Genomic DNA, 16,648 nt, shown 5'->3' with positions numbered 1-16,648 from the left:
TTGAAGGCATACGGAACTATAAAAAGTTTGGGAACCGCTGCTCTAGAGAATGATTTAGTGTTATACATTCATCCACGGGGCGGATTTCAGTCCCCTCCCTTCGCCATCCTTCCATCTCCTTTTCCCTCTCATTCTCACCCTCATGTTCAGTCACATGCTGCTGCAGGAGCGCACAAATAAAAAATCACAAGCTTGGCCTCACACACTCAGACACAATGCCAATGCTCATTAATGTATTTGCACAAAGTTCGCTGTATGTGGGAAATACACAGGAATTGTATTGTCTTTTGTCACAACAGGGTCCAATCTGTTACGTTCAGAACTCTAGAAATCTGGTGGATTTGCAAAGATGGGGAAAGCTTCCTAAGACCTGAGGGGAAATGAGGTCAGCCTTATTTGCAGTAATTCTGAGGGTTTTTCCCTGCCTTAATCCTCTCACTCAAACTGTGGGATCATTGGTTGGGCACATAATTGCAAAAAAACAAACATGAAACAAAAATAAAATGGTAACTAATCCAGACCAGTGGTTTTGGGTTTTGATAAGCCGTCTTCCACGTGAGGGGAGATCATCACACAGATGATGGTCAGGTTAGCTCTTACATTATACCAAAGTCCTTTGATGAATGCTTGGGAGGCAATCAAGAACATTGCAAGGGGTTGATTGACAGCCATGCGATCCCTGATGGGTTGAGGTGACCAGCATTTGACCGTAAGGCAAACTAATCAAGTACCTTCCCATCATGACATGTGAAAAATATCCCAGCTTTATAGAGCTGACCTCAATAGGGGATGTTAATCTGCAAGCTAGGCAATGTTTCACACTGCTAGTGAAATTTGTCAGAGGCAATGCCATCACAGTGAAGGCTGCAATCAACAGCCATGCATATTGTGTCCTCTTTAATGACGGTTTCATATAGTAGCAGGGGGAAAGCAATACTGTATAAAAACTAGGTATTATGTGATAAAGATAAATGAAGTCTTGAGATGGTTTAATGAAATTCCAGTTTTAGCCTTTACTCAATGCATAGCCACAAAAACCCAGAGGCATGTATCTTAGTATAAATACTATATTCTTTATTTAAATATTTTGCAACTTTGAAAACATATTTACAGAAACTAGTCCTGCATTATTACACTGCGCACACACGTAGCTTTCATACTCACAAACATTGCTTAGAGAAAAACACAGACCTTGTCTTGACAGCAGAAGCACCATTGAAAAACTGTCATGAGTGTGGACAGAATTAGAGGGACTTAATTGACATTGAGCAACATACAAGATACATCTATTTGTTAAGGCGGAATCGGTGCTCACCATTATCAATAAAAAGCACTTCAACCTGCCTCGCCCTTCCTGCTTCAACACAGAGTGTCCTTAAACCAGAGGTTGACTATCTCAAAATCAGATCAGGTAATAATTCATTAACACAGTGCACCCCCACAGACTGTCAGAAAGAGCAAACTGGAAATATGAGAATTACCAAATGAACATCGGTGCATGTTTAAGTGTTTGAAGGACAACCTTTAAATTAAAAAGGGAGCTGATCAGACATTGAGGCGAGGCAAGCTGTGAGTGACAGGGGCACCTTTGCAGGTAAGCAAATTCCAGTAGTTCAAATAGCTGGGACAAAGACAGCTTGTCATGCAAATACAGAACGCATAGGAGACGATATTCATGAAATGAAGTCAAAGGCTACAGAAAATTAACTTAAACCAAATTGAAATCGTATTTAGTACACAAACATACATTTAATTGTACCCATTGATCTTGCCTGTATGATTGCTTGATGTCCTTTTAAATTATTTTTTATGCAAAACTAAGCAAGATGATAAATAGTGACAACTTAATTGGTCTCCATTACACTATGTTAGCCTGACTGTAGGTTTTAGATGGTCATGCTTGTGAAGTTCAGCTCTCCTTCTTTGGTTTCTTTAAGGATTCAAAAGCCTGCATTGTAGTTTGTTGCTCACAGACTACCTGTCACATACAATTTTATTTATTTTACCAGGTAAGTTGACTGAGAACACATTCTCATTTACAGCAACGACCTGGGGAATCGTTTCAGGGGAGAGGAGGGGGATGAATGAGCCAATTGTAAACTGGGGATGATTAGGTGACCATGATGGTATGAGGGCCAGATTGGGAATTTAGCCAGGACACTGGGGTTAACACCCCTACTCTTACAATAAGTGCAATGGGATCTTTAATGACCTCAGAGAGTCAGGACACCCGTTTACAACTAGAGATGCCAATACAACCCTGTTCTGGTCACATTGCATTTTAGGCACAAATAAAAAGACACCTTAGTGGTCTTTGACTGTTGTGCACCGAAAATACAACTGGGCATCATTCCCCACAAGCAAAATGACAGATTACCTGTCAAACAGATTGACAGATATGCTCTCAATGTGAAAATACAGAGACATTTTATGTTACAGTATTGGTGCATGTTTTACTCCAAAACCAGATGAAAATGGGGCAAAGATAGTGAATACTTCTCTTTGGTGCACTGGCTTCATAATCATAACAGAGCAAACACTGGCTAAGAATGAAGAGAGGTGTTTGTATTATGCAGAAGAATCAACAGCATGCCAAGACCAGTACAGGATGATCAAAAATAACAAAATGGCGCACACACCATTCACATAAATAATGTACAGTCAAACACATTGAAATGACAAAATAAAAGCAGCAAGTAAATCATTATTGGGAGACAGAACAAATCTAGAAAAAAATATTTTTAGAGATGACACCCACCACACAGACTACATATGATTCCTACGGAGTAGTAAGATGGTGTGATTCCTACGGAGTAGTAAGATGGTGTGATTCCTACTGAGTAGTAAGATGGTGTGATTCCTACTGAGTAGTAAGATGGTGTGATTCCTACTGAGTAGTAAGATGGTGTGATTCCCACTGAGTAGTAAGATGGTGTGATTCCCACTGAGTAGTAAGATGGTGTGATTCCCACTGAGTAGTAAGATGGTGTGATTCCCACTGAGTAGTAAGATGGTGTGATTCCTGCTGTGTAGTAAGATGGTGTGATTCCCACTGAGTAGTAAGATGGTGTGATTCCTGCTGTGTAGTAAGATGGTGTGATTCTTATTTGCCATCCATGGCGCTATATAAGGCGTCACAAAATAATCACACGGTGAATCCATATGTTGGATGACACATTTCAACCGTCACATCATGGCTCTCAAACTAATAACATTAAAGTTATAAAAATAAATCTTTTTTTCTTTATATATAATTCATACCTGCCCTATTGGTTCGGTTGAAAGCATTCCCAGATGCTAGCATTAGCTTTGCAAGTTAACACGTATCAACAGCAAAGACATTCAAACAAGAACCTACACCCACTTAGTGCGCGCGCACGCACGCACACACACATATCGACAAAGACATGCCACTTCTGACACTAATTTCGAGTCAAACGTGTCCATGTCAATGTCGTGGTTCTTTCGGGCCACGGAAGGGAGGGATTGAGAATATTTACCTTTATAGATTGTGAATGCTCCTTCGTACACATCTGTCACAAAGCAAAATGATCATCCTTATCAGCGTCAAAGTGAAGACACACTCTGCCTTGTTTCACAACACACAATATTTACAAATACTTGAGGCTGTGTGCACTGACAGAACTTTTCAGTAACCTCAATGTGGTGACATTTCAGACTAGCCTAAAGGTGGCACTCTGGAGAAACCCCTGCTAGGAGGCGCTAGTAAATGGTACTGGCCAGCTACCCCTTCATACAAGTCCAAGACAACACCAAACTCATACTGTATCTACATCCTTTCTTATTACAACCCACAACCCTCTCTAAAACCCACAACAACACAGTCCCTCTCAATTCCCCAGTCTTAGTATTCAGCCACACACATAGAAGACTTGGAACAGATCATCACACAGCTACGACATTTACAACACAGACACTCAAATCTCCCTAACAACCACAAACCATGGCTTACTTTACTTATAATACCACTGCTTGTTTCAGGGCAACTGAGCCCAACTCTATGCCCGTATCGGGTCCCTCCCCGCAAAAGCAAACCCTCCTGCATTCAGTACTGCACTTCGGTCACAGTCCCAATGAAGTGATGTTTTGAAATAAGATATGGGAGAATGGGAAGAAAGCAGTGTGCTGTTCTACACTGTGTGCATCATGATTAACACGAGAAAGTCTTAACTGCCTGCCTCCTCTCACTAATACAGTACCAAAACAAACTGGAAAAATACAGATAGAGCTAAATTCTGTGGTGAGGAGTTTGTATTCCATGTTGTGGCAGTGAGATAGGAAGGTCAGTGAGGGGATATGGGGGGGGGGGGGGGTCTGCAGTCCATCCGACAGGAACCAGTGCACTTGAGGAGGCAGGTGGAAGACTTGAATGGCGGGAAGTAAACGGATCCAATAAGCATCACACACACTTAGTCTGTGTATTCTGCCACAATGGACAGCAGCACCGTGATGTCATCAGGCTTCCCCCCTGCAGGACACAAGACAACGTGTCAATTGGCTTTCCAGAGATCAAAGTCAACCTTGAATAACCCAATCTGCAAGCTGACGGTGGGTATAAAAATACAGTGGAGCTGGAGGTGCCATTAGGGACGTAAAGTTCTTCCCAAGAACCCGATACGTACCTCTTACATTCAGGCCATTGTCACAGGCAAACTGAGCGAAAGGGGACATGTAGTTGGGGTCATAGGCCAGTTCGTGCGCTTGCTTTGCAATGCTCTGTGCCGTCTGCTGGATGCTGTCATAGTTGGCGCTCTGAGAAATACAAGCATTAGGACAAAGAAATGTGTGCAGGTATTTACTAAGGTGAATGTGTAGATTTAGGTGGGTGTGCAAGCAGCTAGGAGGTACTGTGATGTGTTACCTTGAGCTTTTTGAGCTCTTGCAGGATCATGTAGTCGGGCATGTTGTCGAAGAGGCCATCCGAGGCAGTCAGGATGATGTCACCCAGCTGGACATCGAAGGAGGCGCTATCAGCGGCCTCAGGGCTGGGGAGGAGAACACAGGACAGCACTGTTAATCAGGGCCAGCCAGAGGGCACCAGAGAGCTGCTACCAGATAGACAGTACAAGTGATCCTCACTAACATGATCAGGAAGAATCAGGTCAAAAGGTGACTGTGCCTCAGAGGGATATGATGGCTGGGTAATAAGACAGCTAATTCCTCCTGGCACACAGTGCAGCCTGCCCTGCTCCAGCCCCACCCACCCACCCGGCCCAGCACGATATCTGGCTCCTAGCCAGGGTATGGGAGCCGGACGTAACCCTCTGCCCTTGAAACTGTGGAATTGCCCCTTATTCAACCCCTACCATACCAGAAAGAGAGAGCAAATGTGAACGTGTGTGTGTGTGTGTGTGTGTGTGCTGAGAAGTACGTATGCATGGAAGCATAGTGACGTTGTGCAAGTTTGCGTGTTAATGCGATCGTTATAGGAGAGCCCGAAGGTCTTGCAATGAGGACTGCAATATAAAACAATAAAGGTCTCATTTAAATGTAGAAACACATTGAGCTCAAAATAATCCCTATTTTTCAGAGATTCCTGGAGAGAGAAAAAGAACAAGCCCAGCGGAAAGGGGTCTGGTGGGTCTGCCCCGTCTGCTACTGGCCTGTGTGTGTGTGTGTCTGGCATGGGCCCAGGCACTACACACTGTTGGCAGAACAGCTGAAGTAAGGGGTTGGTTGCTGTCACATGGTCCCTCAATAGAAAAGAGAGAAGGAAAACATACCCTGCCAGGACCTAGGAGCTCACGTGGTCTCCAGGCCAGGCTGAACATTGCTTGAGGGCTATTGGTGGGTGGGCTGTTGTTTGGCCTATAACTAACGAGGGCACAGCGTCACATGGCTGTTATTGAGCCAATAATACAGTCCCAGAATGAGGACAAAGCTTATTCGTTATCTAGCCAACGTTCCTTTCAAATCCTTCTGTGAACTGAAGAGAAATTCTACATACGATTTTATTTAACCTTATTTCCAATGACAACCTGTCATTTGCTCCAGGTATATCGTCTAAAGCAGGGATGGTCAAACTCATTTTTGCCCCAGGGGGCGCAATTGGTCTTCCACGAGGTCCGGCGGGCCACACTGAAAATGTGTTATCTTTCCTCACCATCAAAATTAGACAAAAATAGTAAACTATCTATAGTTGTTGGAATTTCCAATGCTCTCTGACTGTCTAGCTTTAGCAAGCTGGACACAGTCAAGAAACAGAATAACATTCTACAGTTTTAATTTGGTGTTAGTCATTTTAAAGTCTATGGCGGGGCCATAAAGCCAGTTCTCTCAATACCAATGGTAATTTGAGACCGGGTGGAAGGTCAGAGAAGGAGGTGAAGGGGACTGACCTGTCACTGAGTACCACTCCCTCTGCCCCTGGGGGAGCAATGGACAGCTGGAAAGGGGTGTTGAAGTAGTGCTGCTGTTCGTCTGAGCGGTGCACCACCTCTCCCCCTCGCACCACCAGGAAACCAGAGTCCCCTAGATTACACGTGTGCAGTTGGTGGCTCCTTCGGTCCAGGACCACGATACATGCTGTGCTGCTCCCTGGAGAAGTGGAGAAGAGAGGGAATATACCAACATATGGTGGTTAGCCATCACCTGATATCCATTTCTCCTTGTGTTAAAAACTGTGGGGTTACCAGTACAGCAGGGAAGGGGTGTGTGAGATCACATGCCGGACCAGTCAGTCTGGCACAGACTAAAAACAGAAGTCCTTCCCCTGTCCCCACTCTGCAGCTCCTACTCTACCACTGTCCTTCAGAAGGGACGGTCAAGCACAGACCTTGGCTTTAGCTTCTATCACACTATCCCAAAATAAGAAGCGGGACACTTTTGATAGGCAAACATCGTGTGACTTGGTGGACAGGAGTGTCTCAGAGCAGGCAGCCATGCCTGTGGTGTCGGGTCTCAGTTGAAAATGTGCCCTCAGTCTGTCACGTTTTTTACACGCCAGTGCCGTTAAAAAAAACCATGTGGACCCGTGAGCAGCGTCAGTAACTGCTCCTTCCACTGACCTTTTAGGTGCTCTGGAATGGACTGAAATGGTAACTGGGGGGGGGCTAGAGACTTGGTCAGGTGTTTGTCCCAATGACCTCTGTGGAACTGGACCTTGGAACTAGGTGGTGGCAGACTGAAGGACGGCACCATTTCAGCTATATGATTATTACATCACCCAGTTCCAAGGTCCAGTTCATAATCAAAGAATGATCTCCAGCCCCTTTAGAATTAGAACACAGGGAAGTCAAAACAACCAGTACCTTTAACTTTATTTTACTTGGGGAGCGGACAATTTTTTAATTAGGGCCACATTTAGGGAGGAAAGCTTTGTTATAATGCTATTTTTGGATGGATTGATAGTTCAGCTCAGCAGGCAGGGAAACCCAGGCAACAGCACACAGTCTCTGACTCATGCTGCAGATGTTATTTACCAGAGCACAATGCATGTGTTAGTTGGAGTGTGTGTGTGTGTGTGTGTTACTCACCTGGCCTGTCCTGTCCCCCCACATGCATTATTCTGTGTGTGTGTATTCGAGGTCGACCGATTCTGATTTTTCAACGCCGACACCGATTATTGGAGCAGCAAAAAAAAGCCTATATCGATTAAATCGGACCAATTTTATATATATTTGTAATAATGACAATTACATCAATACTAACCCTTTTATTTTAACTTAATATAATACATAAATAAAATCTATTTAGTCTCAAATAAATAACTGAACATGTTCAATTTGGTTTAAATAATGCAAAAACACAGTGTTGGAGAAGTAAAAGTGCAAATATGTGCCATGTAAAAAAGCTAACGTTTAAGATTAACATATGAAAGCTGGTGGTTCAATATTCCCAGTTAAGAAGTTTTAGGTTGTAGTTATAGGAATTATAGGACTATTTCTCGCTATACCATTTGTATTTCATATACCTTTGACTATTGGATGTTCTTCTAGGCACTTTAGTATTGCCAGCCTAATCTTGGGAGTTAGGCTTGAAGTCATAAACAGCGCTGTGCTTCAAGCATTGATAAGAGCTGCTCGCAAACACAGTAAAGTGCTGTTTGAATGAATGCTTATGAGCCTGCTGCTGCCTACCACCGCTCAGTCAGACTGCTCTATCAAATCATAGACGTAAATATAATAAACACACAGAAATACGAGCCTTTGGTCATATCCTGAAACTATCATTTCGAAAACAAAACGCTTATTCTTTCAGTGAAATACGGAACAATTCCATATTTTGTCGAATGGGTGGTAACCCTAAGCCTACATATTTCTGTTACATTGCACTACCTTCAATGTTATGTCATAACTATGTACAATTCTGGCAAATGAATTACGGTCTTTGTTAGGAAGAAACACAGTTCGCAACGAGCCAGGCGGCCCAAACTGTTGCATATACATATTACTCACCTGTCCTGTCCCCCCATATGCATTATACTGTGTGTGTATATTACTCACCTGGCCTGTCCTGTTCCCCCATATGCATTATACTGTGTGTGTATATTACTCACCTGGCCTGTCCTGTCCCCCCATATGCATTATACTGAGATTGAGTGAATGTAGTATGTGTACTCACCAAGCAGGGGTACTTTGTTTTGCAGGAGCTCATAGTAGCCAGAGGTGAGGATGCCCACAGGGCTGCTGGGGGTGAAACGGCCCTCCTTCACCAGTCGCTCACATGTCCTCATCAGGGTGGCAGAGAACTGGGACGGGTCCACCCCGTAGTCCCTCCATCCGCCTACACCATCTGCCACACCTGAGACACACAGAGAAAAATAAGTGTATAAGTATCAGAACAGTGAATGGTTATGGACAATTCCACGGTAAAGCATTAAAACACAGAGAATCTCCCTACCGATAGGTACTTATCACAGTGGGAGGCCATTCCTTCTCTTGCTAGAACAAAAGCGGTAAGTGCTGTGTGCCGACCCGGTAGCGACAAATCTACCATTTCTCCTTGTAGAATCGCAATGCTTGTCAGTTTCCGACAACTTAACTTTGAGCACATCAGAAAGCATGCACCCCAGGCCATTTTCTCCGTACATCCACGGATGAGCCAGTCACACTTCATACGTAATGTAGTCTATGGGATGGCAGCTAGCTAAGTGCACACGACACTAAATACCTCCAAGATCACTAACCACTGCAGGTGTACCAGTACACTTATTCGTACCAAAACGTTCGGTACAGGGACCTCGGATCGGTCTGGAATGTGAACCCGAATTAATACATAAAAAAATAAATACTTCTAATTAAAACACTAGGCCTAGGGCCTCCCGAGGGGCGCAGCGGTCTATGGCACTGCATCGCAGTGCTAGAGGTGTTACTACAGACACGGGTTTATTCCCCGGCTGTGCCACAACCAGTCGTGGCCGTGAGTCCCATAGGACGGCGCACAATTGGCCCAGTGTCGTAGGGGTTAGGGGAGGGTTTGGCTGGGGGGGGCTTTACCTGGCTCATTGCCAGTTGAACGGTGTTTCCTCCAACACATTGGTGCAGCTGGCGTCCGGGTTAAGCCGGCGGGTGTTAAGGAGCGCGGTTAGGCGGGTCACGTTTCGGAGGACGCATGACTCCACCTTCGCCTCTCCCGAGCCCGTTGGGGAGTTGCAGCGATGAGAGAAGATCAAAAATTGTGAAGGGGGTAAAATACAAAACAAATGTAAAACACTAGGCCTATAGGCTATACACTACATTGCCTGGAGTAAATCTGAACTGAAAAAACTAGAGCCTAAGCGCATGTTGTAATCAAAATTCTAATCTTAAATTGGTGCATTTCAAAACAGTCCTTTTGTGACAAGCAGCCAGGAACTAGTTGTGTACAATGGCGAGTGGTGGAGCCAATAAACCAGGAGGATTCTCTATTATCATTTAAGTCTCCAGTTTGGGAACATTTTGGCTTCCCAGTATATTACAATGGAGAGTGGTGGGGTCGCTAAACCAGGAGGATTCTCTATCATCATTTAAGTCTCCAGTTTGGGAACATTTTGGCTTCCCAGTATATTACAATGGAGAGTGGTGGGGTCGCTAAACCAGGAGGATTCTCTATCATCATTTAAATCTCCAGTTTGGGAACATTTTGGGAACACTTCCCAGTATATTACAATGGCGATGGACAGAGAAAGAATGCTGTATGCAATTCCACGGTAACAGCATTGCCCTTGTCATTTTCTACTATCAAAGCTGTAATAACACCAACGTTGTCCACTCCATAAACCCTGCACAAAAGAGGTTCTCTCTCTCAGCACAGTCCATCAACCCTCAACTACAGCAAAAAAAGAGAAATAGCCGATCCTTAAACACCAAGCAATGGTACATAGCAAAAAGCCATGAACCGCTCATTCTTGACCTATCACTACTGACTGCCCAAAAGGTACAAGACTGACAATATAAATAAATATAATTAAACCACTTGATTAAAACTGGCCTAAAAAGGAGAACTCTGGGTCCCTTGCCTTGATTTACAGCCATGTGACCGGCCAGGTTAAGCATCTCTAGAACACAGTACACAAAAACAAATGACTAGGAAAATAACATCCATAAGTCTCTCCCTTTTAAACTGGTTGTAGCCCATGAAGCAATAGTCAGGGCTGCAACAACATTCTCAATGTAGGCCACAAGGTGGAGGTATGACCGGTGACCACACACCTTGGAGCCTCACTATACGATTAACACACAATGTGGTTTCCCATTACAGCCAGTGCTGCTACCAGGGTAAGGGCCTCCCTGGACACCGCATCCTCTTCCTGGGAGCCTACTCTGCCGCTCTGTGAGCCTGAGAGACAGTCTGATAAGCACCATGGAGTAGGCTGATAGTAATACGTCTTGTGGTCTACTTAGCTACAGTGCTTAAGAGTAATTTGGGGATTTGGCAGCATGACGGACACTGTTGACCTTTGAACTTGGCTGTCTCAGGTCAGGTGTTACATCAGTATCAATCTGGAGACTGGGTCAAATGAGCCACACAGACTGACAGAACTGGCCTGGCATCGGTGCGCACTGCAGTGCTGTCACTCCTCCCTGCACAGACCCAGAAAGACCAGTTCTACTGGGCCCTGTTCTCCCTCAGATGGGCTCTGTCTGCTGCTTAATAACAAAACCTTCAGTCTTTGTGGAGCTGACTCAGTCAGAGGAGAGAGAGAAGGTGAGAATAATATTTCAAAGATTCACTTTCTTTGCAGTGCTGCAGGGTGGAAGACCTTTGGTAAAAGGAGGGAGAGAGGGCAGAGAAGAGAGAAGCCATGAACACACACTGCATACCTCGATAAGCTTCCCCCTCCCTACCTACCTCCCTCTCTCTCTCTCCCCTTCACAGAGAGCACAGTGCCAGAGGACAGGTTTCCAGGGAAAAAAAGGACATCCATCCAACTACTCCATACAAACAAACAGACACACAAATTCAAGATTCCACAGTGAGGGCCCATACAAGGAGAGCCCCCTCTGCTAGCTAAGCAACGTTGTTTGTTGGTGCCTAAAAACACACTTTCATATACTGAACAAAAAATATAAAACGCGACATGTAAAGTGTTGGTCCCATGTTTTATGAGCTGAAATAAAAAAAATGACGCATTTCACACAAAGCTTATTTTTCTCAATTTGTGCACAAATGTGTTTACATCTGTTAGTGAGCATTTCTCATTTGCCAAGATAATTCATCCACCTGACAGGTGTGGCATATTAAGAAACAGATTAAACAGCATGATCATTACCATGGTGCACCTTGTGACCGTGACAACAGAAGGCCACTAAAATGTGCAGTTTTGTCACACACACACACACACACACACACACACAACGCCACAGATATCAAGTTGAGGGAGTGTGCAATTGTCATGATGACTGCAGGAAAGTCCACCAGAGCTGTTGCCAGAGAATTGAATGTTAATTGCTCTACCATAACCTGCCTCCAACGTTGTTTTAAAGAATTTGGCAGTACGTCCTACCAGACTCAAAACCGCAGACCACATGTATGGCGTTGTGTGGACGAGCGGTTTGCTGAAGTCAAAGGTTGTGAACAGAGTGCCCCCATGGTGGCGGTGAGGTTATGGTACGAGCAGGCATAAGTTACGGAAGGTATCCATGACCAACAAATGCATATCTGTATTCCCATGCATGTGAAATCCATAGATTGGCTGATTTCCTCATATGAACGGTAACTCAGTAAAATCAATGAAATTGTTGCATGTTGCATTTATATATTTTTGTTCAGAATAATTTTCCTGAACATCACCAGATTCACAGTGAATATATTATAGTATGGAGAAGCAATACACCCTGCCACAGCTTCATAATACTTGTCAAACAGAGAACAGATAGGGTATACTGGTTGATGGGATTGGCATGGGAGGGGGGGTCCGTGGGTGGCTTTTTGACAACTCATGTGTTACTCATTGGTACGTTTGGTCCAAATCGAATGTTGGGTACTACTATTTACTGAATATTATCTAAATCCTATAAATAAAACAAATTGTGGTGGAAACAATTATAGCTTAAAAGGGAAACGTCGCCCCTGTCGAGGTGGATCCATTTGAGAATGGGTGTCAACAGGTAGATAATGTTACTCACTGGAACAGCCACTCGTTCATAGAACATCAGCTTGCGGATAACTATTCATTTTTGTATCGATAACTGTAATGTTTAGTCATGGTGTGGTGCTCAGTAACTGGATGTGCAAACTGCAAGGAAGCACAGGCTGCTGGGGTAACATTTCATCAGTTACCTTACTAAGAAGACGAGCAGAGGTAACGTAGATACGTTAGCTAGCGAAGTTAACTAGACAGCGAACTACATTTGTTAGTCTAAACCAAAATCTAGCTAGCTTTCAGAAAACGCCGGCAGGACATGCCAAAGTAAATAGCCAGCTGCTATTTGGCAATGTGAGCTAGCTAACGTGAGCTAGGTTAGCTACAGCCTACTGGACCGTATCTAACTGTTAGCTAATTAACTAATGCAGAAAATAAACGTGAGTTTGATCCAATCAACATCAAACTCAGCACCAGAAACTAGTGTATGTCATCTTGACTCTATGATTAGCAAATACATATACTGGAGCTAGACATAAACATGGTATGTGTCTTATGGGGATAACGTAAACTCACTCACTTTTGTACATCGCCTTGGTCTGTACAATTGACGTAATACTTCCAGATCAACTGTAATGTCAATACCATTGTAAAGCACAATTTCTCCCCTTTCCAACAGAATCAATTACATGACCTCCACGCTGCCTGTTTCTGCATGATTCAAGAAGGCAATGAGCTCCGTCGGGTCTTTTTAAAAATGGCGGGTGGGGAAGTGACACTAATGGGTGGTAGTGAGAAGGAGAGATGTGTGTGGGGAAACGGCTTCTTTTTCACTCCATCTGTCCAACTTATCACCTCTAAAATGTAAATAAAACACTATAAAGGAGTTTATATAATGTGTCATTACATACATACCTAAAGCGATCTTCGGAAGTAAACAGCGGCTTTGAGAGTCATGATGCTTGCCGTGATGACGCAAAAAATGACTAGGTATCCCCCCCCCCTTACCCCCGTCACTGTCCATTTCTTGTTTTTAAACAATGAGAGAAGTGCTACACCTGGTGGAGAGAGATTGTAAGACAGAAATAGTTGCTTTATGCGTGCTGTACGTAACGGCATGACACGTCACGATGTAACGGAGGGTCAGTTTTTTCTACTTTTCTCCAATACTATAGAGCCATTTCCATGTCGATCAACGCTTGAATAGAAACGTAGTTCACACCCCAGATTTTGAAGTCAACACAGTCGCTACAGTCCCATTAGTTTTCTTTGCAGCCTTGTTTGAATGTCGCGGTTGCGCACATTTGTACGGAATGGGGTGAGTTTACGTTACTTGGGTTTTTAAGTAGGCTACAACGTCTACTGTAGTTTTATCTGTAGACTTAGTTGATTGTTTATGCAAAGTTTGAAATCTAAATTGGAGAAAAGCAGAGTTATTAGTAAGGAGGGAAAGGTGTGGGTGACCGACTGGTGTCTTTATTCGGGGGGGTTGTTTTGTGTGTGTGAAGGTTAGTATGCATGATCTATTGACACGAGGGGGATGGGTGGATATAGTACCTTGTTTGAGTGTGTATTGATGGTTACAGTAGTAAAATATTGTCCTGCAGACTAATCCTGCTGCTGATGACACCAGCTTTGGTAGTACAGATCCTGTAGAACTATTGGATGAAAGCTTTCAGCCGGGAACAAGCTCAAGATCATCTGACACGGAAGAGGGGGGAAAAAACTGCACGAGGCTGGCAAGAGCCAAAGTGTCATGGAGCTCATGAATTTCTGCCAGACCAGCTGCTATTGCCCAACACAAGACAGAGTTCACCAGCTGAAGAACATTCAGGACCCTGCCTGGAACAGTTTGATTGATGTTGTAGTACAATATCGAATCCCTAGTATGATGACAACTGTATTGTAGTATAGATTGTTCGATCTTTCACATATGGAGTTTAATCAAATGTTTTATATGTTTTACAAGTGTACTGACAAGTGACTAAATGATTCCAGCTGAATCAGAAACCAATAAAGTGTTGACTTCACTTCTGGATCAATTCATTGTGATATTCATGAAATGTATTTGCAAGTAACTAGATACAATCTTATTGCTAAAACAAAAGATGCGATGCAAGGAGTTGATATATAATTTACATTTTTCATTTGATGGCAAGTAAACATGTTTCAAATAAAACCGATTAGTCGGTCAATGTAGCAAATAAGTAGACATGGCGTGTATTCAAGATAGTTTATTTGCTGTGGAAACCGAGGTGAGTTTACACAGCAGTATGCAGGAACAGTAATGTATGACATATACAGTACCGTTCAAAAGTTTGGGGTCACTTAGAAATGTCATTGTTTTCCATGAAAAATGAATAGGAAATATAGTCAACATGTTGACAAGGTTATAAATAATGTTTCTTTAAATTTAAATAGTGTCCTTCAAACTTCACTTTCGTCAAAGAATCCTCCATTTTCAGCAATTACAGCCTTGCAGACCTTTGGCATTCTAGTTGTCAATTTGTTGGGGTAATCTGAAGAGATTTCACCCCATGCTTCCTGAAGCACCTCCCACAAGTTGGATTGGCTTGACGGGCACATCTTAATAAGTACCATACGGTCAAGCTGCTCCCACAACAGCTCAATAGGGTTGAGATCCGGTGACTGTGCTGGCCACTCCATTATAGATAGAATACCAGCTGACTGCTTCTTCCCTAAATAGTTCTTGCATAGTTTGGAGCTGTGCTTTGGGTCATTGTCCTGTTGTAGGAGGAAATTGGCCCCAATTTAGCGCCGTCCACAGGGTATGGCATGGCGTTGTAAAATGGAGTGATAGCCATCCTTCTTCAAGATCCATTTTATCCTGTACAAATCTCCCGCTTTACCACCACCAAAGCACCCCCAGACCATCACATTGCCTCCACCATGCTTGACAGATGGCATCAAGCACCCCTCCAGAATATTTCCTTTTTTTCTGCGTCTCACGAATGTTCTTCTTGGGATCCGAACACCTCAAACTTAGATTCGCCTGTCCATAACACTTTTTCCCCAATCTTCCTCTGTCACGGGTACTATTTAATGAAAGTGCCAGTTGAGGACTTGTGAGGCGTCTGTTTCCAGCTACAATTGTCATTTTACAACATTAACTTCTCTAGGGTAGGGGGCAGTATTTTCACGGCCGGATGAAAAACGTACCCAAATTAAACGGCCTACTACTCGGGCCCAGGAACTAGAATATGCATGTTATTAGTAGATTTGGATAGAAAACACTGAAGTTCCTAAAACTGTTTGAATGATGTCTGTGAGTATAACAGAACTCATATGGCAGGCAAAAGCCTGAGAAAAATCTAACCAGGAAGTGAGAATTCTGGTGCTTGTAGTCCTTTCAAGTCATTGCCAATCGAACACACAGTAAGTTAGGGTTCATTTTGCACTTCCTAAGGCTTCCACTAGATGTCAACAGTCTTTAGAAAGTTGTTTGAGGCTTCTAAAATGAACATAGAGCGAACAAGGTGGGGAAGTTGGTGACCCAGGGAAGGACATCAGTTCATTGTCGCATCTTCACGTGAGAGTTGGCTGTTCCAAAACGTTTTTCAAGACACTGGAATCGTCCAGTTGGAATATTACTGAAGTTTCACGTTATAAAGGCCCTAAAGATTGATGCTTTACAACGTTTGACATGTTTGAATGAACGTAAATAGAACTTTTTTTAACTTTTCGTCGTGACATTTTCCGCTCGCTTCCTACACTTGGAGTAGCTAACCGAACGCGCTAACAACAAGGAGCTATTTGGACATAAATTATGGACTTTATCGAACAAAGCAACATTTATTGTGGACCTGGGATTCCTGGAAGTGCCTTCTGATGAAGATCAAAGGTAAGTGAATATTTCTAATGCTAATTAATATTTTAGATGAGTCCAAAATGGCAGGTCTCTATTGCCTAGTGTATTTTTCTGAGCGCAGGACTCAGATTATTGCAGTGTGCTTTTCTCTTGAAGCTTTTTTTTAAATCTCTGTCACAGCGTTAGCATAAAGGAGATGTTCATCTATAATTCTTTGACAGTTTAATATACTGCTCAAAAAAATAAAGGGAACATTTAAACAACACATCCTAGATCTGAATGAATTAAATAAT

General features: G+C 43.3%; 1 protein-coding gene across 1 annotated transcript in view; it reads right to left on the bottom strand.

Annotated features, from left to right (window-relative positions):
- Positions 1 to 1,051: 1,051 nt before the first annotated feature.
- The window catches only part of LOC115159434 (protein phosphatase PTC7 homolog), a 30,332-nt gene continuing 14,735 nt past the window's right edge, over positions 1,052 to 16,648 (bottom strand). The window contains exons 2-6 of the mRNA XM_029709147.1: positions 8,584 to 8,763; positions 6,360 to 6,558; positions 4,883 to 5,006; positions 4,644 to 4,773; positions 1,052 to 4,489 (exon numbers count right to left, since the gene is read on the bottom strand). Coding sequence (XP_029565007.1) covers positions 4,431 to 4,489; positions 4,644 to 4,773; positions 4,883 to 5,006; positions 6,360 to 6,558; positions 8,584 to 8,763 — 692 coding nt within the window. The 3' untranslated portion in view covers positions 1,052 to 4,430. The remainder of the gene's footprint in view (positions 4,490 to 4,643; positions 4,774 to 4,882; positions 5,007 to 6,359; positions 6,559 to 8,583; positions 8,764 to 16,648) is intronic.

This window comes from Salmo trutta, chromosome 23, assembly GCF_901001165.1.
Source record: "Salmo trutta chromosome 23, fSalTru1.1, whole genome shotgun sequence".
Taxonomy (NCBI): Eukaryota; Metazoa; Chordata; class Actinopteri; order Salmoniformes; family Salmonidae; genus Salmo; species Salmo trutta.
The sequence above is the reverse complement of the archived record's forward strand: the minus strand, read 5'-3'. Positions and strand labels throughout refer to the sequence as shown.